General features: G+C 41.2%; 1 protein-coding gene and 1 long non-coding RNA gene across 3 annotated transcripts; one reads left to right on the top strand and one right to left on the bottom strand.

Moving 5' to 3' along the window:
- Positions 1-3,341: 3,341 nt before the first annotated feature.
- Positions 3,342-26,952, bottom strand: LOC145425815 (uncharacterized). The gene is made up of 4 exons (XR_013906569.1): positions 26,676-26,952; positions 5,126-14,727; positions 4,087-5,039; positions 3,342-3,949 (listed from the first exon to the last, which is right to left on the bottom strand). It is a non-coding gene; the product is annotated as an uncharacterized LOC145425815 (long non-coding RNA).
- Positions 9,426-15,808, top strand: LOC145425799 (CD276 antigen homolog). Of its 2 annotated transcripts, XR_013906535.1 has the most exons (3): positions 9,426-9,566; positions 11,505-11,840; positions 14,643-15,808. XR_013906535.1 is itself a non-coding variant. In XM_080299228.1 (2 exons), the coding sequence occupies exons 1-2, from the start codon at positions 9,506-9,508 to the stop codon at positions 11,846-11,848; spliced, it is 405 nt and encodes a 134-aa protein (XP_080155354.1). In that variant the 5' UTR covers positions 9,426-9,505. The 2 variants fall into 2 exon arrangements, 1 of the variants encoding a protein (XP_080155354.1); XM_080299228.1 differs by lacking the exon at positions 14,643-15,808 and having other exon boundaries at positions 11,505-11,848.

The following is a 26,952-nucleotide window of genomic DNA, read 5'->3' as shown; positions in this document are numbered from 1 at the left end:
TGGCCAGAGTCACGTGATCAGTGACGTCCAAAGCCTTATTTAGAACGTATCTGATTCAATGGTTTATAATAAAACGAATCATTCGCAGGGTTTGTGGAGTGTTTTGATGGTGAGAGATATCAAACCACTGATCATTCTATTGAGAGATATGGAGCCAGAGAGCAAGAGAGGAGGTTCTGTCGTGTGGGAATATTTTGATTTGATTTTGATCAAATAGGTGGGTTTGCCAGCTTTGTGTTCTTGTTGTTTGCATTTGTTTTGTGTATATTAATATTTTATCTAAAAACGTGAAAGACTTAAAATGTCTGAACAAAACAAAAATCTGCTTTTCATAACATAAATATCATTAAATAACTTTCAAAACACTTCCACTTGACTCTTTAAATTTAATATAATAAAAATATATCTATTTTTAAAATAATCTTAAAATGTTATTCTACAAAATGTGCAGTAATTTAAGTTGTTCATTCTTTTTAGCTGATAGTTTGTGGGACCCAGGATGACCGTATACCTGCATCTCTACCAGTTTCTGTGCACTCCAGCCTCTTCTGTTCCATGTGAGAGGATTTTCTCTAAGTCAGGAGAAATTATCTTCAACAAAAGAAACAGACTCGGCCATCACACAGTGGAATAAACTCTCTTCTTAACCCTCCTGCCATCCTTTAAAAAACCCACACCCATCACCATAGGGACCATTCTCAGCCACGCCCAAAAACGCTATAAAAAGACTATATATCCATATTTTATTCCACTTTAAATTAGCCAACCTTGTAAAACTACTTCTCCCTGAAATATTCATGTAAAGTTATAATTATATTTCCGTTGTTTCAACCCTTCAAATCCCAGTGTTATTACATGAGCGCCCTGTGTTATTAGCCCCAAAAAACAAAAAACGAAACTAAATACTTCCACAAAAAACCAGTTGAAGTAATATGTGATTGTCATTATAAGTAGGCCTTTAGATGGACCAAAGATTGGCACCAACATACATTTTGACCTGCCATTATTTTTTTGCATTTTTTTTTGCAATTTAAAAATTCAAACTTCAAGGCCCTGAGTCTTCATTGACATCCAAGAAAAGAAGAAAAAATAAAATCATATAATGATAATTTGGGGTTGAAAAATAGCGTTTATAATGGAAGTCAATGGGCCGAAAATGGTCCCCAGGGTGATGGGTGTGGGGATTTCTGCTGCTCAGCCATTTTAGGCTGATTTAAGGAATTCACACTGGAATATTAACATTGACAGGTAAAAACTATCCTGTGGCAAGTTTGGTTATATTCCACTGAACACAGTGGAAATGGCAGCCATTTCACACATAGCAGTGGCACAAAAAGGTCCCAAGAAGGCAGGAAGGTTAAATAAAAACCAAACAGGATAACCTTAAATGCTTCATGTTTTTCCTTTTCCAGTTCATAATCAATTCTACCCCCAGGTCAAAAATATGTACAGTGGGGCAAAAAAGTATTTAGTCAGCCACCGATTGTGCAAGTTCCCCCACCTAAAATGATGACAGAGGTCAGTAATTTGCACCAGAGGTACACTTCAACTGTGAGAGACAGAATGTGAAAAAAAAAATCCATGAATTCACATGGTAGGATTTGTAAAGAATTTATTCGTAAATCAGGGTGGAAAATAAGTATTTGGTCAATAACAAAAATACAACTCAATACTTTGTAACATAACCTTTGTTGGCAATAACAGAGGTCAAACGTTTACTATAGGTCTTTACCAGGTTTGCACACACAGTAGAATCAGAATCAGAATCAGAATACTTTATTGATCCCTGGGGGAAATTATTTTTTGTTACAGTGCTCCATTATAAACCAACATTAAGACAAGACAGACAATACGCTAACTAAGAATAGTACAATATATACATATATATACATACATACATACATACATACATAAGTCACTCATAAATAAATAGCTGGAAAAGAAACATGTGTAGTTGTAGCAGTAAACAGTAAACAGTGTGTTAAGTGGATGCGTTGTACAGGGAGATGGCCACAGGCAGGAAAGATTTCCTGTGTCGTTCAGTGGTGCTTTTCGGTAATCTCAGTCTCTCACTGAATGTGCTCCTGTGACTGACCAGCATGTCATGGAGTGGGTGGGAGGTGTTATCCAACATTGTCTTTATCTTGGACAGCATCCGCCTCTCCGTAGTAGCTGGTATTTTGGCCCATTCCTCCATGCAGATCTTTTCGAGAGCAGTGATGTTTTGGGGCTGTCGCCGAGCAACACGGACTTTCAACTCCCGCCACAGATTTTCTATGGGGTTGAGGTCTGGAGACTGGCTAGGCCACTCCAGGACTTTCAAGTGCTTCCTATGGAGCCACTCCTTTGTTGCCCGGGCGGTGTGTTTTGGATCATTGTCATGTTGGAAGACCCAGCCTCGTTTCATCTTCAAAGTTCTCACTGATGGAAGGAGGTTTTGGCTCAAAATCTCACGATACATGGCCCCATTCATTCTGTCCTTAACACGGATCAGTCGTCCTGTCCCCTTGGCAGAAAAACAGCCCCATAGCATGATGTTTCCACCCCCATGCTTCACAGTAGGTATGGTGTTCTTGGGATGCAACTCAGTATTCTTCGTCCTCCAAACACGACGAGTTGAGTTTATACCAAAAAGTTCTACTTTGGTTTCATCTGACCACATGACATTCTCCCAATCCTCTGCCGTATCATCCATGTGCTCTCTGGCAAACTTCAGACGGGCCTGGACATGCACTGGCTTCAGCAGCGGAACACGTCTGGCACTGCGGGATTTGATTCCCTGCCGTTGTAGTGTGTTACTGATGGTGACCTTTGTTACTTTGGTCCCAGCTCTCTGCAGGTCATTCACCAGGTCCCCCCGTGTGGTTCTGGGATCTTTGCTCACCGTTCTCATGATCATTTTGACCCCACGGGATGAGATCTTGCGTGAAGCCCCAGATCGTGGGAGATTATCAGTGGTCTTGTATGTCTTCCATTTTCTGATGATTGCTCCCACAGTTGATTTTTTCACACCAAGCTGCTTGCCTATTGTAGATTCACTCTTCCCAGTCTGGTGCAGGTCTACAATACTTTTCCTGGTGTCCTTCGAAAGCTCTTTGGTCTTGGCCATGGCGGAGTTTGGAGTCTGACTGTTTGCGGCTGTGGACAGGTGTCTTTTACACAGATGATGAGTTCAAACAGGTGCCATTCATACAGGTAACGAGTGGGGGACAGAAAAGCGTCTTACAGAAGACGTTACAGGTCTGTGAGAGCCAGAGATTTTCCTTGTTTGAGGTGACCAAATACTTATTTTCCACCCTAATTTACGAATAAATTCTTTACAAATCCTACCATGTGGATTCATGGATTTTTTTTTTTTTCACATTCTGTCTCTCACAGTTGAAGTGTACCTCTGGTGCAAATTACTGACCTCTGTCATCATTTTAAGTGGGGGAACTTGCACAATCGGTGGCTGACTAAATACTTTTTTGCCCCACTGTATAAGAAAATTGGCCTAATATCATATTATTTATGAACATACCTGTCCAACTGTCCAGTGATTAATTGCATAAGTACATGGAGTCAGGACCTCACAGCAGATGCATACTCCATAATGTGTTGTACGTAATTATATGTATATTAATGTATTTTTCATTTATTGTATTTACAAACATCAAGAAGTCAGAAGCAAAGAAAAACCACACCATGGTGCATGTTCCAGAATCAACAATTGTCACATTCTTCAGAGTCAAAGACACGTCTCCATCCTTCATCTGTCTGTCCTGCAGATCCACCCGGTTCTTAAAAGATGGATGCTGGTGTGTTGGATCTGAGTGACCATCCTGGTAGAAAAGGACATAACCTGTCATCAGGTCAGATCTTGTCCAGTTTAAAACTAAGATGTTGTAGTTTGAAGCTCGACATGTCAGAGTGGCATCCTGTCCAGACTCAGCTATGATAAGTTTCTGGTCTGAAAGAGGAAACAACACAGAGATCAGAATGATTGACTTTACAATTACTTACAATTGTTGACCGCTTCTCTAAGGCAGCTCACTTTGTTGCTCTCCCCAAGCTACCCACAGCGTTAGAGACTGCACAACTACTCACCAACCACGGCTTTCCAACCACGGCCTGCATGGCATCCCTGATGACGTCGTGTCCGACCAGGGTCCCCAATTCACATCCCGGGTGTGGAAAGAATTCTGCGCTTCTTTGTGCCCTAAGGTCAGTCTGTCCTCTGGATATCATCCTCAGAGCAATGGCCAATCTGAACGAGCGAAAGAGGAGTTAGAGGCGGCGCTGCGCTGTGTTGCCTCTTCCAACCAGGCCATCTGGAGTGAGGAGCTGCCGTGGATCGAATACACCCACAACAGCATGACCTCCTCCACCACAGGCCAGTCACCTTTTGAAGCTTCCCTTGGATTCCAGCCACCTCTTTTCCCCTCCATCAAAGGCAAACGCTCTGTGCCGTCAGTCCAGGCGCATCTGCGTAGGTGTCGTTGGGTATAGAAGGCCACCCGGGCTGCGTTATTGCGCACCAAGGACCGTAACAAAGGCATTGCTGACCACCTCTACGCCCGCCTACGCTTTTGGACAAAAGGTATGTCTTTCCACGCGCTTCGTTCCCATCAGGGCGGAATCCAAGAAGCTCACTCCCAACTTTACCAGTCCGTTCGAGATCTCAGCATTGGTTAACCCTGTTTCAGTAAGGCTCAAGCTACCTTGCAACATGAAAATACCCAATGTTTTCCATGTGTCTTAGGTTAAACCTGTCCAGTCCAGCCCTCTGTGCCCTCCTTCCAGGCCCCCTCTCTCTCTCTCTCTCTCCTGCCCGTGTCACGGTTTGGCATGGCAGACTGTGGGGAATGAGGACCCAGGCGCGGTGCTCTGTGTATAAACAGTGCATTTATTTACAGTGATGGAAACAATAACAGTAAATCCCCGTGCTCTCCCGTGACTCCCATGTCGTGTCTTCCCAAAAAGTCCATGCTCTGTGTTCTCCACTCTCGTGTGTCCACACACATCCCGTGCCTGCTGCCCTCCAATGTTCCACGCTCCTCCTGAGGGGAAAATGACAGAGGCAGCTGTCAAGACACTTAATTCCAGTAGGCATACACTCACAGACTTAACTAAACAGAAGACTAACGTGGAGTCTCATGGAATGATCCCGCGTCGGTGGGAGCTCCAAGACTCTCCTAAGTAGCTCCCCCGACGAGCCCTGATCAGCGGCAGGTGTGTAGCTTCGGGTGTGGCCAGTCCCCTAGCCGGGCAACACCCACCAGGCCTGAAGGCGCCTGTAAACCAGTGTACATACACACCTGCACACACACACACACACACACACACACACACACACACACACACACACACACACACACACACACATCTACAAGCATGGAGAAGAGCAGCAGCAACACCAAAAATACTAATAATATAAATTAAAAGAAATATAATAATATAATAATAAATAAATATAATAAATAATATCACCAGTCCATGACTGCCCAGGGATCCTGGGTCGCTCAGACCCAGGACCCTGACAGCCAGGGCGGTGCTCATTATGGGCTCCCGCCCCTGGCCCATGCGAGAATGTCTCACGACAGTGACGTAAGCGAGTGCACCGTTAGTGACAACAGCTGTGTGCAGATCAACAATGGATCACATATCGATTGTGGGAGAGAGTATGAACGTGCAGCGTTTAAAGCGTGGAAGTACTGACCTTACTTTGAGTTTGATTCCATAAAAAGTGACAAAAACATTAGTGTCCGTTGTGCGTGGGAAGAAAACTTCTTTTTAAAGCGAAAAAAACCCCCTAAACTTCCGAGCAAGCACCGAGTGCGCAACGAGGTAATGGGAAACTCACAGAGAAACTCGCGGATTCTTCCACTGACCGTTGCGGCACACCTGCACCAGGGTAAACCTCCGCCTACCCTACTCCTGCTTTACAGGTGAAAATAGAGCAACAGGACCGCTGAGTCTTTGATTTTATTTATTCTCTGCTGTGTTTTACTTGCATCTATTTGAAAGAGTGAGTGTAAACACACACACACACACAAAAAAAATTATGTGCTGGAATTTGCAGAAAATAGGTTTAAATGTTAAACAAATTTCTTCCAGTCAGAGAATGTTGCATATAATTAAATTTTTGCTTGATGCATAAAGTTAAAAGGTTAAAACTAATAAAACAAGTTTTAAAAAGAGACTTTTCCATTTGATTACATTTTGTATGATGGATTATGTAGAAAAAGTAGAATTGGGCTGAAAGATCTATCGCTTTATCACCTCTTCAGGTTGTAAATCGTGTTTTTAAAAAGTAACTATCAATCAATCAATCAGTCTTTATTTATAGTATAGTATATATAGTATAGTATTTATAGTAACTAAGTAATTAATTACTTTTGAAAATAAGTAATCAGTAAAGTAATGGGATTACTTTTTGGGGGGTGTAATCAGTAATTAGTTACTGATTACTTTTTCAAGTAACTTGACCAACACTGGTGAGGACAGACTGAGGGACCCACTGCTGCACATCATCTGTGAGGCTTTGCACCCCTGATGATCCACCAGGACAAACTCAGCAGTGTGTGAGGAAGAGGAGGAGGAAGAGCCAGCAGCAGCTGACAGATGGAGAGAATAGACAGACTGTTCCCTGTTTGTGAAGGACTGCTAGAAAAGTGTAAAATAACTAACTGTCTGTCCTGAATCAGTCTTATTAGGTAATGTTCAAATAATTTTATCATCCCAGTGTTTTCAGTGTGGGAGAAAGTACTCAGGGCCTTCAAGTTACACACTATGAAAGGCAACAACAAGTTTAACATTCAGAAACCTAAAGTTTGTATCAGCAGCAGAATGGACCTAAAAATAAATGTTTGTTCCAGTTCTATGAAGCTTTGAGTATTTTGGATTAGTAGCACTGCTGTGTTTGTTGCATCATATTGCTGTAATTGTTTATATGCTTTATATATTCTGAGGTAAGTTGATCTATAGTGTTACATCATATTCTATAAGGATGTTATGTGTTTGTGTACTTTCTGCCCAGTTTGACCCATTTAGCAGAAGTCAGCCTGTTTAAGGCTCTGATATCTATTCTGTATGACTTAAAGCAGTTATGACATGGTCTGATTTTCTCACCCAATAAAGGAATATTTCATATATCAGTCTACTCTTCATTCTATCAGACACAGTTATCACAGCTCGTACATTTGCTTTTTACACATATATGTAAGCATTGAGCCAAATTTAGTAATTCCAACATACTGAAGGAACACCATTTGTCTCTTATATATAATACAGCTATGTATACACTGTCAAAGATACTTGTCTTTGAGTGAAGATTTAAGGTGATAGGAAATATAAATAAATGCAACTTGAATCTTTGACCCAGAGTTCAAGATCACTGCTGTAAAATATTATAATAATCTGACAAAAACTTTAATTTTATTATAATTATATATTTATATTACATTACATTACATATATTACATTACCAAAGTGAGATGACTTTAGTCTCATGAACAACATTAGCTAATTGTTATTTACTAACTAATCTTAAAATGACTGTTCAGTACAGAAATGAAGCCCAACAATCATGTTTTACAGTCCCGTGATACTCAACCAATGAAAACAACTCATAAAACAAAACAAACGAACAAAAAACATTTTATTTCCTTAATTTCTACAAACCATTCTGTATGGAACGTTTCTACTGGTACCTATTACCTGAGGAGCGCAACAAAGTCCAGACCATCCTATTTCACAACCCTCTCACTTCCGCATTTTGTAGTACTAGGAAGCGTGTGGTCGCTGGATTGGGACACAGCCAGAGACTAATTGCATGAGGTAATTGGGGCAACACCTGGAGAACACGGCTAGCAATAATGTCACAGACAAGACAGAGAGGAGACTATCAAAGTGCCACTGTGTGATGGAGCTAGACTGTCGCTGACTGTAATGGCCAAATGAAGCTTGTTTTGAAAAAGGGTTCATTTCTCAAAGCTTTTCAACACAGTTCTCTCTGGTGACATCTGGTGGCCCAAAATATGAAGAGCAGCTTGACTCTACAAAATAAAACGGACTGCTTCATTATGACTGCCCCCTCTACAGAGTGGAATTCTGTTTGATATTGAGCCACCATTGTGTTGCTTTGACCATGTATTGCTTTGAAACCACCTGACTGAGCAAAATCAACTCCAAATACTCCCACTCCTCTCTTCCTCGCTGGCTCCACATCCCTCAAAAGAATGTTCAGTGGTTTGATATCTCTCACTATCAAAACACTCCAGAAATCCCGCGAATGGTTCAAATGATTCACTTCCGTATAAACCATTGAATCAGTTACATTTTAAATGAAGCTTCGGACGTCACTGACCACGTGACTCTGGTCAAATGAATCAAGCTTCAACACTGCTTCTGAAGCAGTGTTGTGGGGTTTTTTTTGACTCGCGCACTGGAGCATCAGATTCAAATGGGCCATCACTACTGTAGACAGCAAACATGAATGTGTGCATGCGTGCAGGCATCTACACAGCAGCTACTGTCACTTATTTCTCACTAAAATCACTGTGGGCAGTCTCCCCACTGTCCCTAATCTCTGATAACCATCTGGAACCCTCATTTTTACTTTTATTGAGTGGAAAAAGGTTAACATTATCCAGTTTCAATGTGTTTATGTTATACTAACTATGTTGCAAGCCACCATGTAGCACATCATTATATAACAGCTAGTCTAACTTCAGTAACCCCACAAAAGTCACTGCTGTTTAGTTTTCTGACTTCCTTTATGTTGCAAGTGATAGCCAGTGTTGGGAAGGTTACTTTTAAAATGTATTCCATTACAGAATACAGAATACATGCCCCAAAATGTATTCTGTAACGTATTCCGTTACGTTACTCAATGACAGTAACGTATTCTGAATACTTTGGATTACTTAATATATTATCATGCTTTTTACAACAACGTGAATGTACTATTGCTGTGTGATTTATTACTGTTACTGAAGGTCCGCGACTCCGAACTGTAGTAAAGGAATATTTACATCATCAGCTAATTGTTATTTACTAACAATTAATTACTAACAATCATGTTTTACAGTCCTGTGGTCTCAGCCTCAGATACTCAACTAATCAAAGTGATGCCATTAAAAAAATGAATGACCAACAAAACATTTTTCTGTCAAACAATGCTGTATGTAACGTTTCTCGCGGTTAGTATCATTGTTGCTAGGCAACCTGAGCAGCGCGACGAAGGCTAGACCGTCCCATTTCACAAGCCTCTCACTTCCGCACTTCTTGCACCGTAGTACACGTACTGTGCGTACTCCGAAGCGTGCGGTCTCTGGATTGGGACATAGCCGTTGGATCCAATCACTCTGGGAATTTCAGTTTTTTTAAACCATAAATTTAATCTGATGTGTTCAGGTTTAAGCTCAGGTTTAAGCTCAGGTTCAGTTATTGAGTGAAAACACCAACAGACTCAGACATTTAGAACAAACTAAGAGTCAGATTGGCAGAAACAGAGAACACGGACATGCCTGCTGTAACTGCGTCGCTCTGCTCCACGCTGATGTTTGTCCTGTTCGTCTCTGCAGGTGAGATTTAACTGATAGAAACTAAACTTGGTTTCACTCTGTTTAACTTATTAATAATATTTCTCTAAGAATTGTTTTCATATTGATTCACTTTGTGTGTGTGTAAATAGTAGCAGTTTTAGATACGGGCGACACGGGCGGTTGCCCGGGGCGGCATCGTGGGCATCGGCAAAAAAAAAAAAAAAAAAAAATGCTCGTACTCATGCTGCCTCGACATCATGCCAGCGCATATTGGGAATGTCACAGGCACCGATCGGTTTTCTGTCACCCATTTGCTGGGAGTAAGGGCGCCATCCGTTTGCGAGGTGCGCCTGCTGCGGCACAGGGAGGAGAGGGCGGGGCGGCGGGGGATTCTCTGAACGGCTGGAGCAGCATCTAATAACCAACTCGCAAAGTAAAACAAAATAAAAACAAACCAACAAACACGAAAACAATACAGACTTATAATTTGCACCGATGTTTTTTCGAAATTCTATACACGAAAAGTGAGCGCGAGAGCCCTCGGTGCGCCTGCTCACTGCTGAAGTCAAAGTAAACTTCATTGTCATCTCCGCTACATACAGTCCAGTATATAGAGACGAGACGACGAGGCTCCAGTTAAAGCAGTGCAAGTAAACAAACAATAAATGTAAGAAGAGTAAGAAAATAAATATACACGTTAGGACTAGGGGTAAAGGGATCAATAACAATTTAAAATTTATAATTTACAGTTTGATGATTTAAAGTCTCACACACAACCCGTCGAAAGGGGAGGAGGGGGCGGCTGCTTCCAAATAGAGCACATTTCATTCATAATGATGTAAATCCAAGTCCATTATGTATTCATGATTTGAATCCTGGGTTGTGTGAAATCTCAGAAATAAACCCTAGACAAAGTGAATCTGTGAACTAAGGTGTAGGTATGTTAGGTTATGTTGTGGTGATCCTCGGGTTGAGGGATGGGTGTTCATACTAAAGTGCAAAATTAAAACCAATGGAAGATGGACAAGAAAAGTCCAAAGCCATCAGGTCCTCAGTTTAGAAAAAAGAGAAATGAAGAGGAGGAGAAACGAGCAAAAGATGCAGGCAAGAAGATGTGTGATTGGATAATGGCAGGTCATCCTGAACCAATCAGAATCAGAATACTTTATTAATCACTAAGGAAATTATGTGAGTTACAGAAGAAATGGTAAAAATAGCAACAGTAACAGACTAAACTCCAAACAATACATTATGTTAGAGATTTTAATATTAATTAGTCATTGTCAGTTGTTGATTTGTCCTGTTCTCATTGAATTATGATGGCTGTTTGGTAGCCGTTTGCATACTATGCACACTCTCTCTCTCTTCATATGTGTGTGTGTGTACAACAGTTTTATGTTAATGTACAATCCTTAATATGTTTTGTGTGTGTGTGTGTGTGGGGGGGGGGGGGGGGGGGGGCAGAGGGAGTGTCCGCCCAGGGCGCCAAACAGACCGCCACTGTGTATAAAGAAGACTTAACATCTGTATGCAGCTGTGGCAGAGACAAAGAAGTGTAATGTGTGTGTCAGTGTGGTGTGTTGTAGTGTCAGGAGTCAGGATGCAGCTACAAAGCTTTTTGTTCAGTGTATACAAACAGCTGTAGCTCCATAAAGGCAGCATGCAGAGACTCACAGTGTCTTATAATGAGAGGCTGCTTTCTCTCACACATTATGTTCACTTATTATCAGCACATGTTGTTGTTCTGTGGAAGCTAACATCTTGTAGTTTCTGACACTTTGCATGTTTAGCATGAGGCTAAAATTCCCCCTCAGTGGGTCACTGGTGACCTGCTGGATGTTCAGAGGTTCATTAAATCCAACATGACTAAAAACTCAAATGTCAAAGGAAATAAACAAAATATTTAAAGTCAATCATTCTGATCATAGTTGTACTTTGACCTTTAACCTCTCTGCTCTGTGTTCTTTCCTCTTTCAGACCCAAAGATCATCACAGCTGAGTCTGGACAGGACGTCACTCTGCCATGTCGAGCTGCAAAAAACAAGATCATAGTTGTAAAGTGGAGCAGAGCTGACCTGGGGTATGAATATGTGATTTTGTACCGGGATGGTCACTTTGCTCCAGCCAACCAGCATCCATCTTTTAAGAACCGGGTGGATCTGCAGGACAGACAGATGAAGGATGGAGACGTGTCTTTGATTCTGAAGGATGTGATGATTGATGATGCTGGAATATACGAGTGTCATGTCAACATGGAAGGAACACACTCATGGGAGCTCAGCAGCATCTACCTTCATGTTGTTGTTCCTCCAGGTGAGTGAGTAGAGTTGAGTGTGTGTGTGATCAGAGGTGAAGCTGCTTCCTGGTTGTTGATGTTTGTTTGTTGTATGGATGAGCTGGTGGATGTCAGAGGTAGACAGATGTTTCTCCAGCTGTTGTCTTTGTGGCTGATAGACTAGACTTGTAGAGCACTCAGTAATAGTAACACAGCGTTCTGCAACTGTGCCACTCTGCTTGAGAGGTGAAATTTAGCTGGTAAACCCCAAATTGTGTTTATCTCTAAGATAAACACAATCAGCCTGGTAATAACAATAATTCTCTAATAATTATTTTTATTTTGACTCAGTTTGTCTGTGTGTGTGAAGGAGACACGAGGCTGGGTGGACACTTAACATCTGTAATCCAGCTGTGTCAGAGAGAAAGAAGTGTAATGTGTGTGTCAGTGTGGTGTGTTGTAGTGTCAGGAGTCAGGATGCAGCTACAAAGCTTTTTGTTCAGTGTATACAAACAGCTGTAGCTCCATAAAGGCAGCATGCAGAGACTCACAGTGTCTTATAATGAGAGGCTGCTTTCTCTCACACATTATGTTCACTTATTATCAGCACATGTTGTTGTTTGTGGAACAGAGTTATTGTAGTTTTTTCTCATTAGTTTGAGTTTTTATTCCATTTGGACTTTTTGTGTTTAGTTCAGTTTAGTTTCCAGATGATTTTCTTCTTTTTCAGGTTTGATTATTTATTGCTTGAAGAGTTTTAATAGTTTTATTCTTTTTTCATTCTTACTGTTTGGAGGTTTGTGTCAGAGGCCAGATTCAGGAGCATCAGTACAGCTGTTACAATAAAAAGCAGTGACTCAGTCTGACAGACATCCAGAGTCTCAATGAACTCGTCCATCAACAACATTTTATCAAACTAACAGATTCTAAAAACAAAGATTTGTTTTTCAGATGATGTTTTTCATCCGTCTCAGTCTTTGCTCATGAACTTTGTCTCCAAACGTCTCAGCCTGAGCTTCCCTCTGATGAAGCTGCAGAAACTGCAGAAAGTTCAACAATTAAGCTGTAAAACCAGAAACAAAGATCTGCAGTCTTTCTAAAATGAGCTTTTGCTGATCTTCAAACCTTCTATTTTCTGTCGCCATTTCTATCTATATATTACATCTCCTTTCATTCATAATGATCTCATTTGTTATTCTAGATAATGTTACAGACAGCACTGCTTTAACCCTCTGAGCTCAAAGTGCAAGATGACATAACTATAATCTCTAACTCTTTAATGGGAGTTTTAAATTCTGATCAAACGCAACCAGAAAAACATTCAATTCAACATTTGACAGGTAGATAAATGTGCACAGCTGATTTCATTTGAAAGTTCACATTTTGTTTAGAATGTTGTTAAGACTTTATGTGATTCACAGTTGGTCTGGTGGATGTTAGCAGGTTAACCAATCAATCCAGAATAACTAAATCAAACTCAAAGTATAAAATAAATTAAATGTCAACAACTCTGATCATAATTTCCCCGTTATACTGCACACTTGGTACAGTCCACTACCACTTCCGGTCCTTTCTGAGGCTCCTCATTTGATTGTTCATTGAAGAAAATGAAACAGTAAAGAGCAATGACAGTGTTGAAAGAAAGTACATTTAAACATTACAAATCCAGCATTTTTGCAGACATATTTTTCTGTACACCAGAAAACCATCAAATGTTCCACATTTTAACTTGAAAAATTTTAAACTGTCAAAATGTTTGTGATATTTTATATATTTTTTTATTTTTAGTTAAGATTGTAGAAACTTAATTAGTCTGTTTTATGGATGCTTGACTGGTGTTTACCCTGATACATTGCTGTTATTATATTATATGGTAAGTATGTACTGGTGGATTTTCTGTTTCTCTCATTTAAAAGAAAAGAAAAAAAGAAAATGCTTGATGTGACCAAAACTGTAACTGTATATGTAACTGAAGCACAGCTGGACTGTAGGAGAGTGATCATATTCTGGCTTTGAACCTCTCATCCTGAAATCATCACCTCTCAGACTTGTGGATCAGCAGTAATAAATCATAAGTCATCTCTTCTGATTAAAAAATAATAATAATTTTTTCATGGTTGAGAACATAGAAGCTGATCTTTGTACTATAAACTTATTCTATTCTCACTTAATCCCATAAAAGCCGTAGTCCACAGTTTGTCTGTGTAACAGCTATATTAAATATTATGAATATTTACAGAACTTCATTCAGTAAAGTATTGATCACACAAACATATGGAAGCTGTTGTTACAAAGTCATATTTTAGTTGCAATTCTGAAATTCAGAAAGCAGTTTGCCACTTTGCACAGTGTATGTGTGTATGCATACTGTGTGTGTACACAGTGTAGTTCGGTTGGTGTGACAGAGCTGTTGTCACTGAATCACAGGTTCAGATGTTTCAGCCTCATAATAAACAAAGGGACTCAAAGTCTCAGACATGTTTTAACGAGCTCTCACAGTCTACAGCCAAACAGGTCAAATTATATAGAACAGACAAATGAAACCAACATGACCTCTGACCCCGAAGGAGCTGTTAGACCTGTTAAGTGGTATTTTCTTATTTTTATATAGTTTTTATTTTTTATGGTGAAAACAAGATGGAGACTGCAGTTTTGGTCAGATCCTGTGTTTTAAATTTAAAAAGCAGAAAAATCCACTAGTATGAACATTTTCTCAATTTCTACATGTTGTAAATTATTTTTTGACTGTCTGGAAATGGAAAGAGGAAATAGATTCTGTTCTGTTCTGCACTCATCATCTACCTGACAGCTGACATCTCACACCTGTTTCTCACCTGCAGGTACACTAGGACGACATCCTGTATGGAAGGTTGCTCTGATAGTTTGTGTGGTACTTCTTGGCATACTTCTTGTTGGTTTTCTGATCTACACAAAAATACAAGAACAAAGAAAAAAAAAATACAAACAGGGTGTAAGGTATAAATATAAATATTCACAGCTAAACTCTGATCCTCTTGCTGCTGCTCCAAGAAGTCACAGCTATCCAGCACAAAGAAAGACAGAAGATGAAAGTCAGAAAAATACTGATTATGCTAATCTTCAGTCTCCACAGCTGAACTGTGAGGCAGTTATTGAGATCTGATGACAGAAATGAACTATTCTGACAATCCAGTCGACAACCTGCTATAACAAACGTCTCTGATGATCGTGACTCTGAACTACAGTTTATTCATCTTCAGGCTGTTCATGAGATTTACTGACACAAAGTCAAACTGTGTTACAAACATACATGAATATCTGATCTCTAATCTACTTTTGTCGGGCTGAAACTAGATGAATTTTCCTCAACTGACCTATAATATTCAAAAATGATAATAAATAATAATATTTTATTTAAATATTTTGTACTATTATACAGATGATACAAACTTTTCTACATTGGTGCTGTTTTGGGCATATTTGACTTGTATTTGTTCAAATGGATTTTCAGACCCACCGTTTGGCTCAAATTAAGGAACATTTTGATTTTAGGGACATTTGACACTGAAAATGTACACATAATGTTTGTGCATGTTTTTATTGAGGCAGCGGTGTCAATCAGAATCAGAGTCAGAATACTTTATTAATCCCGAAGGAAATTATAGGGCACATTCCTCCTGCTGTAAAATAATACATTGAGCAGTGAATTAGTAAAATAATACATGGAGCACCGACTGTTTCAGGTTCAGTTCAAATAATGATTCAAATATTCATATTTTTATGACCTGATGGTGTGAAGCCTCCACCTACATCACTGAACTACTCCACTCCTGGGATTTTGTACAAAAAGTAAGAGGGATTGTGCCTTCCAAACTAAACTTACGTATTTTGTATTTGTTTGTATTTCCTTTGTATTTTTGTATTTTTCTTCTCCTGTCTGTACCTCAGCAGAGGTAATGCACAAATTTCCCCACCGTGGGATTAATAAAGTCTTATCTTAAAACTTTAGCTCCAAGTCCAAAACTTTTACACTCTTCTCTCTGTGATTTTTCTTTTAAACAGCTTGTTTTTGTGTTTGTAGTGTTTTGCTTAGTGTCCACTGTGCATTCTTTGTTCCTGACCTACAGAGGTTTTATACTTTGAGAGTTCAGCATCTCGAGTTTATGTTGTCCCTTGAATCCTGCATTTAGCTTCCATCTCCTACCTGCTGTGATGGGAAATTTCTTTATTCTATGTATTGACCACGTTTTAGCAATATCACTTTAGTATCACTTTAGTAATAATACCATCACTTGGTCACTTAGTTATATACATATAGGATAGCATCACAAGTGGGGCTTTTGCTTGTCACACCTTCACAGTGGGGCCTTTGTATGTGGGTTAGAGACATCCAAGTGCCGTGTGTAAGGGAGTTGATATCTGGTTGTAATTGTCTTGGTTCTACAAAAAGACGCTTATTGAAATTTCTACAAAACATCCAATCTCTTTCACGTAAATGGCTTTCTTGACTAGAGGGGCCTAAGGCTACATCTTTCACTATCTCACAACACTGTGATTGCAGCCATTCCCCAAATCTTTGAGAATGGTACTCGTGGCCATTGATCAGCAACCACTGATCATGGCCATTGATCATTTTTGATCAAGGAACTGACCTCACAGCCCATTCTTCATCATTGCTCTTAGTTTCAGTCATTGTACAAATGTACTGTTCATAAGGTTGGGGAAACCTGCAGTCGGCTGTGACTGAAGAAGTCACTTGGATGAGTGATGAAACGTTTCTCCCACTGAAAACGCTACATCCAGATGAACAGAATGTTAAACACGATTACTAACAGTCAACACACTCAGAGTACTAAACACACTGTGTACAGGGCTGTTTGGTGTTTGCACAGATGAAAATGATACAAACTTCTGACCTGTTAAACCAGCTGACCCAGCCTTTAGTCTGAGCTGGAGTCAGTTACACAAACAGGTTGAACAGGGTGTGCTCTGTGCAGCAACTGCATGTAAAACAGAAGCAAAGCTGTTCCTGTGAAATGAAACTGAAAGCCTGTCTGAGCGTCTCCCTGTAGAAAATGGAGGCTGAGCTCAGTCAGATCACTCAGCCTGCAGACAAATGGAGGCGTGTTTGAGACGTGCAGATAAACAGTCACAGCTTTGTGTCGGCCTCTGAGGGCTCAGGGCCGTCCTGCTGTCATGTTATCAAGTGCACGACGCCTCTCTGCACACACTTTGAGTCCTTATTCACATTTTCTGTAAGTCCTCATCTCTGAAGGATTACCCACAGTTCATAGTGCTGTGACAGTCAAAGCATTAAGAACAAGGATGGAAATAAATACATAACCAAGACATGAGTTTGGAGGAATGTAGCTCATCATAAAAACATATATCATGATGAAACTCTTAGAATGAAGTAACTGACATGTATTTTAAATGTGAGTATAATTCCACCAAAGAGGTTTTTTATTTTCAGGCTCTGGTTGTTTGAGGCTGTCAGACACTCAGTTATAGACGATGATGCTTGAATTCAAACAGGCAAACAATATGAAAGATGAGGAAATCCCTGAGCACTGTGCAGAGGACTCTGAGGACTGAGAGTCTGTGAGAGCTGCATGATTATAAAGTGACCTCTGTGATGTGCAGAAGAGCAGAGTGCATGACTCACTGTCAGATCATCTGCCGTCACTGTGGCACGTGCCTGTATGTTAGCATCTTTACTTTTACAGCACCTGCATGTAAAACAGAAGCAAAGCTGTTCCTGTGAAATGAAAGTGAAAGCCTCTCTGAGCGTCTCCCTGTAGAAAATGGAGGCTGAGCTCAGTCAGATCACTCAGCCTGCAGACAAAATGGAGGAGTGTTTGAGACGTGCAGATAAACAGTCACAGCTTTGTGTCGGCCTCTGAGGGCTCAGGGCCGTCCTGTTGTCATGTTATCAAGTGCATGACGGCTCTCTCCACACACTTTGAGTCCTCATCTCTGTGGACTTTACCTGAGGGATTACCTACAGTTCATAGTGCTGTGATGGAAACAAGGATGGAAATAAATAAATAACTGAGCCAAAAGCTCTTGTGAAATATCCCAGTCTGCAGGTTTGGGGTATATCACTGGAAATCCCTGGGCACTGCACAGAGGGCTCTGAGGACTGAGACTCTGTGAGAGTTGCATGATTATAAAGTGATGTCTGTGATGTGCAGAAGAGCACAGAGCATGACTCACTGTCAGATCATCAGCTGTCACTGTGGCACGTGCCTGTATGTTAGCATCTTTACTTTTAATAAGATGTTTCAACATTAAAACACAACCACACAGTAATGGATGCGCTGAAAATAAAGGTGTGTCTGAAACATGCTGAAGCACGTCTAGTGCAATGATTACAGTCTGCTGCGGGGCAGCTGGAGAGTCACAGGTTTTTATATGTATGTCACATTTAGGTTTGGATTTTTTTCCCCTAAATAACAAACTCCTCCATTTACAAACTGCAGTGTATGTTTTCTTTGTCTAATTTTAGGTCAAACTGGAGCATTACACATGATAATTTTTCAAAGCTGCGTTTTCCTTTGAAGAAAATGCAGCTTTGAAAAATTATCATCTCAGTGTGGACAGGAGGCCAAAATGGATCAAAAACAATTTGAAAACGCATCAGTGTGGACATAGCCTCAAGGCAGCAGTCTGTGCCCAACCTCAGACGACTCCGACCTCCGCTTGCAGCCTTTCTATTGAAATGACACAATCCCCATTGCAAACCCCATGTGCTGTGTTATAAAAGTTAAAAGCACTGTGTGTGTCGTGTGCATGTGCAAGTGTGTGCGTGTGTGTGTGTGTTTTCCTGGTGATCACAAAAGTGTCATCTCCCCTCCCCCCTGTATATGGCTTAGCTTCCTTTAACGGTCCACCATATACAAACACAGGTGAGCCCACAGACGGCACGAAGTAACATTCCTTACCAAATAAGGAAACCAGAACCGTACATAGAATGTACCTGCAGTTTTTTTGTGAGTGTGGATGCTTCATCTCTTTGCTCTTTGCTTCTTTTATTGATTTTTATTGATTTTTATGCTGATTTTTTCCCTTTTTTCCTTATGAGCTTACCTGCGATAGCTTCTGGACACTTATAGATCATTAGGACTAAAGTGTTCTTAACAGAAGCAGCAACATTTTTATAGTTACCTTATCCTCAGCGCTCCGTGTGTCTGTGGCCTAGACACAGCTGAAGCCTGATTACAGCGTCTGGGCACCGAACAGCCTCAATAGCCTGGAAAGGGGCTAACCGCTAGGCTAACTAGCAACAAGATGCCTTCCCTCTCCACAGATAACTACCACAGCCTCCTGCAGAAGATTGCAGTACTGGAGACAAAAATTCATCGCTTAGAAGTAAACGTGGAGGTAAATGGACTGTGTGGAAATGAAACAACCTTGCCTTTGATTCAAAACAATGGCGATGAGCAAGCTAGTACACAGCGGAGCACAGATAACATGACCAAGAAAGTAGACTCTGTGCATTATTATAAATCCTCAAGTGATAATCCCCCCTTGGACTGTCTTGGTGCAAAACCAAGACATAAATCATGTCTCCTGGAAGGGGGAGGACGTACCACAGGCAGGGCACAGCGAGCTGAAATCTCTGAAACAGACTGGCCTTCACTTCCTACGAGACAGAGAAGCTCTTCTACCCCTGTATACGGGAGGAAACAGGACTGGACAACCGTGAATAGGAAGGATAACAACAAACCTCCAAAACAACTGAATGTGAAACTGCAGAACAGATTTGCTCCACTATCAAAGGACCCTGGATCTATATCGGACAACCATCCATCTAAAAGCAGCGAAGTAAGGTCTGAAAATCTGTTGAAAAGTGAAAGGCCACAGGGAAAGCTAAAGGCTAGGCCTGAAACTCTGATTGTGGGTGACTCTGCCGTAAAGGATGTACAAAGGATGTGCGGTAAGAACACTAAAGTCCTCTGCTTTCCTAAGGATATGGTCAACAACCTGAAGGAGAGAATTCTTCAAATTGCAGATGAATATCCAACTGTGACAAACATTGTTCTGCATACAGGGTCAAACGATGTGTCCGAACAACAGTCGGAGGTTCTGAAACGGGACTTTACTGGATTATTAAATACTGTAAACTCTCTGAATGCAGCTGTATTCATCAGTGGACCTGTACCGCCGGTCAGAGGAGGAGACGAGAGATTCAGCAGGTTGTTTACACTGAATAAATGGCTTATATCAGCATGTACTGACCACTCAGTGCATTTTATCAACAACTTTAATATTTTTTGGGAACGCAGGCATCTGTTTAAAGCAAATGGATTTAATTTTAACAAGTCAGGGGTGAAACTGTTCACCTCCAACTTGTTTTATTCCATACGTCATCCATCTGTGCTTGGTGCCAAGGCTGAGATAAACGAGGAGTTATCTCATAAAGAGGAACAAACAGTACTCCAAGAACAGACAAAGCCCAGCAGAAACCTTGAGGAGGAGCTCCATTTGCCCCCACCCGGGAAGAGCCTCAGAAAGGAGAGACACCTAAGGCATCTGAGGAAGAGCCTCAGAAAGGAGAGACATCTAAGGCAAGAAGAGGGGTCCCTATTTGCCTCCAACTCTCTCAACAACACCAACGACCAGGACAAGGGACCACGACCTTCCCCAGTCCCCAAAACCCCTGACAGGCCATCACCCTCCTCCCCCTCCCTTTCTCCCTCCTCCCCACACCTGAAATTCACTGAGGAGATGATGGAGCGGGTCAATGCTGGGCTCAGATCTACCCCCCGTCCCAATCCCTTTTTGTCCCCCATAAACCCCCCACCAGAGCGGCCAAAGGTTCGCCATCGAGCCCCACCCTCAACAGAGCAATCGAAGTCACATTGCCCAGCCTCGCCCCCCTTAGTTCCTCCTTACCACCTTCATGCTCTGTCTCCGCAGTCTGATGTGTGATGTGTGAAGGGTCCGGGCTGTGAGGATTATGGCAGTGGTGACTCTTCCCAGGAGAAGCTGGGACCCTGTTTACTAGAAGGTTTTAAAATCTCTGTACTTTTAGGTGACAGGAGACATGTGGCCTGGTCAAAACACAGAGAGCTGCACTCTAAAAGATCTTTAAACATAGTAAACATACCTTGTGTGCCACAGACTGCTCCCAAACACGAGGGGACAAGTAATACCTCTAAAACACTTAAGTTGGCTTTATTAAACGTTAGATCTTTAGCTGGGAAAACATTTTTAATTAATGATTTAATCACTGAGCACAGCCTTGATTTTATGTTTTTAACTGAAACTTGGTTGGACCAAAGTAACAGTGGAGCTGTTCTCATCGAGACGACCCCTCCTAACTACAGTTTTATCAGTGAGGCCAGGGTGAGCGGGAGAGGAGGAGGGGTTGCTGTCTTATTTAATGAATCATTTCAATGTAAGCAGCTATCTCCTGGAAGTTTTCAGTCTTTTGAATATGTGGCTTTACAGCTGAAGGCCCCATCCAAAGTTGTGTTTCTTAATGTTTACAGGCCTCCCAAATACTGCACAGACTTTTTTAATGACCTCAGTGAACTGCTGTCTGTGATCTGTGTTGATTTTGACTGTGTAATTATTGTTGGGGATTTTAACATCCATGTGGACAACCCTCAGGACAAAGGGACTAAAGACCTGAGTAACACTCTGGGCAACTTTGGGCTGACTCAGCATGTAACAGAGGCCACACATAATAGAGGACACACTCTTGACCTACTGATCTCCAAGGGCCTGAGCATTTCAAAGGTTACTGTGTCTGATGTGGGCGTGTCTGATCATTACTGTGTTTTCTTTGAAAGTAAAATCTCAGCCCACATAAATATATCAACAACAGTGATCACAAAACGGTGTATAACTGAACACAGTAGTGCAATTTTTAACCAGGTCTTCCCATTAACACCTGACCTGTCCAGAGGTTCAGTCAATGAGCTCGTCAATAGCTTCAATGTTAACATGTTAAATGTAATGGACACTATTGCTCCCATTAAGGTGAAGGTTATCTCTGGAAGGAAAAAGTCTCCATGGAGAAACTCCACACTGGTGAAAAATGAAAAAAGAGAGTGTAGGAAAGCTGAGCGCAGATGGAGAAAAACAAACCTCCAGGTTCACTATGACATCTATAAAGAGAAACTTCACAATTATAATTTACAACTGAGGAGTGCAAGGAGGTCCTACTTCTCTGACATCATCACTAAAAACAGCCATAATGCTCAGGTCTTATTTTCTACAGTTGACAGGCTAACAAACCCTCCTGTGTCAGTGGCAGCTGAACTTCATTCGACCATGGCCTGCAATGACTTTGCCAAATTCTTCACAGAAACACCATGAAACCGTTTCACCCAATTAACAGCAAAGACCTGGAGGACATCTTAGGTCAACTGAACTCCTCCTCCTGCTGTTTAGATGTCCTGCCAACAAGTTTTTTCAAAAAGGTCTCAAAGACTTTAGAGTCAGACCTGTTACAGATCGTCAACTTTTCTTTATTATCAGGTGTGTTTCCAGAATCACTAAAAACTGCTGTAATCAAACCTATACTGAAAAAGGACAATCTTGACAAGACACAAATGAACAACTACAGGCCGATCTCAAATCTCCCATTTTAAGTAAGATCATTGAAAAAGCAGTTTCTCAACAGCTCAGTTACTTCTTAAAACAGAATAACTGCTACGATGCCTTCCAGTCAGGTTTTAGACAGAACCACAGCACTGAAACCGCTCTGACCAAAGTGTTTAATGACATATCTGAATACAGACAGTGGAAAAATGTCAGTCCTAGTTTTACTGGATCTCAGTGCAGCATTTGATACAGTTGACCACAACATATTACTCAAACGACTGGAGAACTGGACAGGTCTTTCAGGAACTGTACTAAACTGGTTCAAGACATACTTAGAAAACAGGAAATACTTTGTATCAATAGGTAACTTCACATCTGAGCAGACAAGTATCACATGTGGAGTTCCCCAAGGTTCCATCTTGGGACCCCCTCTGTTTAACATTTACATGCTCCCACTGGCACAGATTATAAAGAACAACAAAATAAACTACCACAGCTATGCAGATGACACACAAATATATATCACAATGTCACCAGGAGACCGAGGCCCTGTACAGGCTCTTGGTAAATGCATTGAGGAAATCAATGACTGGTTGTGCCACAATTTTCTCCAGCTAAACAAAAACAAAACTGAGGTAATAGTCTTTGGCGCCAAAGAAAAACGATTACAGGTCACCAGAGAACTTCAATCTATACATCTAAAAACCACAAACCAGGCGAGAAATTTGGGTGTAGTGATGGCTGCAGACCTAAACTTAGAAAAACACATTAAGACAATAACAAAGTCAGCTTACTATCACCTCAAGAATATTTCAAGGATAAAAGATCTGATGTCTCAACAGGACCTGGAAAAACTAGTCCATGCATTCATCTTTAGTAGGCTTGATTACTGTAACAGCATCTTTACAGGTCTACCTAAAAAATCAGTCAGACAACTACAGCTCATTCAGAACTCTGCTGCTCGAGTCCTCACTAAGACCAAAAAAGTGGACCACATCAGTCCAGCTCTGAGGTCATTACTGACAGTCTTTGTCAGTAATGTATAGACTTCATCATTTAAGTATGTTAATTTTTTCCTTAACCTTGCTGGAAAATCTTCACATGTTCGTGAGTGTAAGCTGTTTCTTCATTGCATGCGTGTGCGTCTGTATGTGGGTTAATTTAACTTTTTACTTAGATTCAACATACTCAAATGTTTTTATTAAACATTCACACCATTCTCTCACTCATACAAACAGCAAGCTGTTCTTCATTGCCTCTGTATGTTATAATCTGGTTTACTTCATGCATCGTTTCACTGATTTCTTAATTCAAAACTATCTCCCTTCTGATTCTTTCCAGAAATAATTTCACATGTAACTCTTCGTGTATGTGTGTTTTCCATTCACTCATGTAATTGTCAGTTATTTTCTTTCTTCATTTTACCTTCTTTAGTTTTCTGGTGGACATCTCTAAACACCATCATGAGTTCAGGCTTTCGTTTCAATCTAATTATACCCTGTATTCTTACAGTCAAACTCCTCCAGGTTCACCTTTCACTGGTTCCTGTCCTCTTCTCTCAGTGTCCATTTATTGTCCTGAATTCACCAACAAACACAGTCGTTTCTTCTCCGTTTCTCTTCAGTATCTTCCTTCTGGATTAAGTCCCAGCCTGGCAAAATATCACATTCAGTGTCATGTCACTCTGTTCTTACCAGCCTGCAGTCCACCGTGCATTTTCCATCACGTGGTTTCTTCTTCTCTGTTGATGCTTTCAATCGTCTCTTTCACGATTACTCCAAGCATGGCAAATCTGACAATCAGTGTCCAGTGCTTTCCCACCGTTCAACTGTCCAGCCTGCAACTCAGAGTGCATATCAGTTTGGTTTCAGGGTTACCGTATTTTCACGACCATAAGACGCACTGTGCTAAAAGGCGCAGTCTCAGTTATGTGTGCCATTACTGTATTTAACACACACATAAGGTGCACTGGATCATAGGGCGCATACAAGTACCGTATGCGTATTTAAAAATAAAGCGGGAGCAAACCTGAGTTCGGTACCTTACTCACATTTTTATTACCAGTAATCGTCATCATCAACAACACACAAGCATACAAGTGTGCGTATTTAAAAATAAAGCAGGAGCAAAACAAAGTTTGGTACTCACATTTTTATCATCAATCAAACCCATCGAAGTCCTCATCCTCTGTGTCTGAATTGAACAGCTGCGCTAAATCTCCATCAAACATGCCAGGTTCACTTTCTTCACTGTCAGAGTCACTTTCCGTGCCGTGCGGCTCCTCGGAAATGATGCCGGCTTTTGCGAAAGCTCGAACAACAGTGCCAGCAGACATGTTAGCCCAAGCATCTACAATCCATTGGCAAATTGTGGCGTAACTCGCCGGGCGCTGCCTTCCACTCTTGGTGAAACTGTGGTCTCCATCGGTCATCCATCGCTGGATGTGTTTGTCGCCGATGTGTTTGCTGCAGTAGGAGCGGAAGATGGCCAGCTTTTCCTTATAATCCGCTGGAAGTTGCTGCGCTACCGTAGTCCTGGTCCGGATGGAAAAATGGCACCGTTTCATAAAAAGTGAAAGTGAAACTGCTTTTAGCCGAATGGTGACCGTCGAAACGCTTCTCCCTTTAGCGTTCTCATTGTGTTCTCTACTACGTCCTCATTACAACACACAGGGCGCACTGCGCTATAGGGCGCGCCGTACTTATTGAAGAAAATCTAAGACTTTTAAGTGCGCCTTATGGTTGTGAAAATACTGTAACAGTTCAGTTGCACTGTCTTTTGGCTGCTTGTAAATTCTTCTCAAGTTCACGATGTTCTATTGGTCTTCATCAGGAGATTAACTGTCCTTTGAGGTTCTTCTCAGGATCGGAACAAGTGCCAGGTCAAGCTGTAAAATTTTAAGCCAAAATCTGGCCTGTTTTCTCCCAATTATACTACTCTACTGGTTTTGGCGCCGTACTCAAAATTCCAGGTTGAGAGAAGTCCACCTTTATTCATCTGTAACCTGTATTAACACACTAAAACATAGCATTAATATCATTTTCATTTCTTTTCTTAAAACCTCCATTCGCTTCATGCCCATTCAACCTTAAAGAAACAGAGAAAAAACAGCTTCTGCACTTTCTTCAATATTAAATGGACGCACGCTGCCCCCCTCTCTCTCCTTCTCTCCTCATACACACACTCAATGCGGGGTTACAAGCCCCCCTCCTTGCAACTGCTTGAGACAGAGAGAGAGAGACACACTTTTCCTTTTTTTTCTATCTGCCTAGAGCTTAACTCTTTCCTTCTATGGGCATGCACACTTCCTGTCACACACACACACAGCCCCCACCTTTTTTCCTCCAACACAGAGAGGAGTTTCTCTACTCTTCTCTTTTTTTAAAAAATATAAAACCACACACACTCTTTACTCAATCGTCACACACTCATTGCATTAAATCATTTTCACAAACACACGCAGTCATAATCAATGTAAGCGCTTTACACAGCCGATTCACACTTTATTCATATACACAGGCCTGTATCTATCATGACAAACAAAAGACACCAGATGCCAAAACTAGTTATTCAACGGTTCCTTATCACTTCAACAGAACCTTTTTTGTACCGGTACACCTAGATTTTTGACTAATTTAAAAGCCCTATAGCCCAGGCCGCGCCTTGCTGATCAATTAAACGCTTCGGGAACGCCCTCCCGAGAGTCGGTCAGATTTCTAGAGACTAAATTAATTTAAAACTGCAACTAAGGGCAGCCTGAGTCTCACTCATTCGTTCAATTAGCGCAGTAAAAAAGTGATGCTTGACCACTTAGTCTTTTCGGGTGCCTGAATTCCCTGTGGAGACCATCCGGGCTTAACTGGACCGCCGCCAGAGATAATAGTGCGTCCACTAATTACCCGTCGCTGCCACACGAAGGCGCCTGCGCTCTTCGGAGCCACACGCTCCGGAACTTTTAGTTTATATTTAAAAGCGTCCCTGGGGACCTTCAGTCCCTCAGTTTTTAATTACCTGACGCCCGAAACCGTGTTTCTGCCACCCAATGAGTCCGAATTTACCTAACCTTAACACTGCTTGGCATCTTAACTCCACAAAACACATAAAGCACACAAACCAAGCCAAACCACCACAATGCAACACAGAAAAACAGAAAAAAACCCAAATAAACAGCAATAACTTTTGTGAGAATTTTATCAAACTGTTACTCCTAATTATCCTAATTAAATAAAATCACTCTGGACAGAACTCAGCAGGAGGCCCCCCTGAGTGAACATTCAATTTTGTTTTACTTCCAATTTAGTACCTTTGGATAAAAAAATTCAACAGGTGGTACTGACCTTTTTATGCCGCGGTTCTGTCACTCAGTTATGGCTCTCCTGTCTGGGTTCCCCCTCCTGGGGCTCAGCTCACTGCGCGTCCTTCTTTCCCTCCAAACCGGGTTTCGAGCACCAAAAATGTGGAAGTTCTTTTTATTTGGAAGGAAAAATAAGCACAGACCAGAGTCCCAGAAGTGTCCGAAAAGTGATTTATTACACACACGGATTATACAGGTGTGGGAAGCAGCTCTTCGATCTTCTCTGCTCGATACAGAAAGCTTTATAGCCATTTATGACC

The sequence above is a fragment of the Astatotilapia calliptera genome, chromosome 3, assembly GCF_964374335.1.
Source record: "Astatotilapia calliptera chromosome 3, fAstCal68.1, whole genome shotgun sequence".
Lineage (NCBI taxonomy): Eukaryota > Metazoa > Chordata > Actinopteri > Cichliformes > Cichlidae > Astatotilapia > Astatotilapia calliptera.
Note: the sequence above shows the minus strand (reverse complement) of the source record. Positions and strands in the feature narration are given on the sequence as shown.

Bases quoted from the DNA above. Each gene is read 5' to 3' on its own strand.
- LOC145425799 (XM_080299228.1), top strand. From the start codon at position 9,506: ATGCCTGCTGTAACTGCGTCGCTCTGCTCCACGCTGATGTTTGTCCTG. The intron at 9,567-11,504 runs GTGAGATTTAAC...TTCCTCTTTCAG, and splicing joins TGTCCTGTTCGTCTCTGCAG to ACCCAAAGATCATCACAGCT.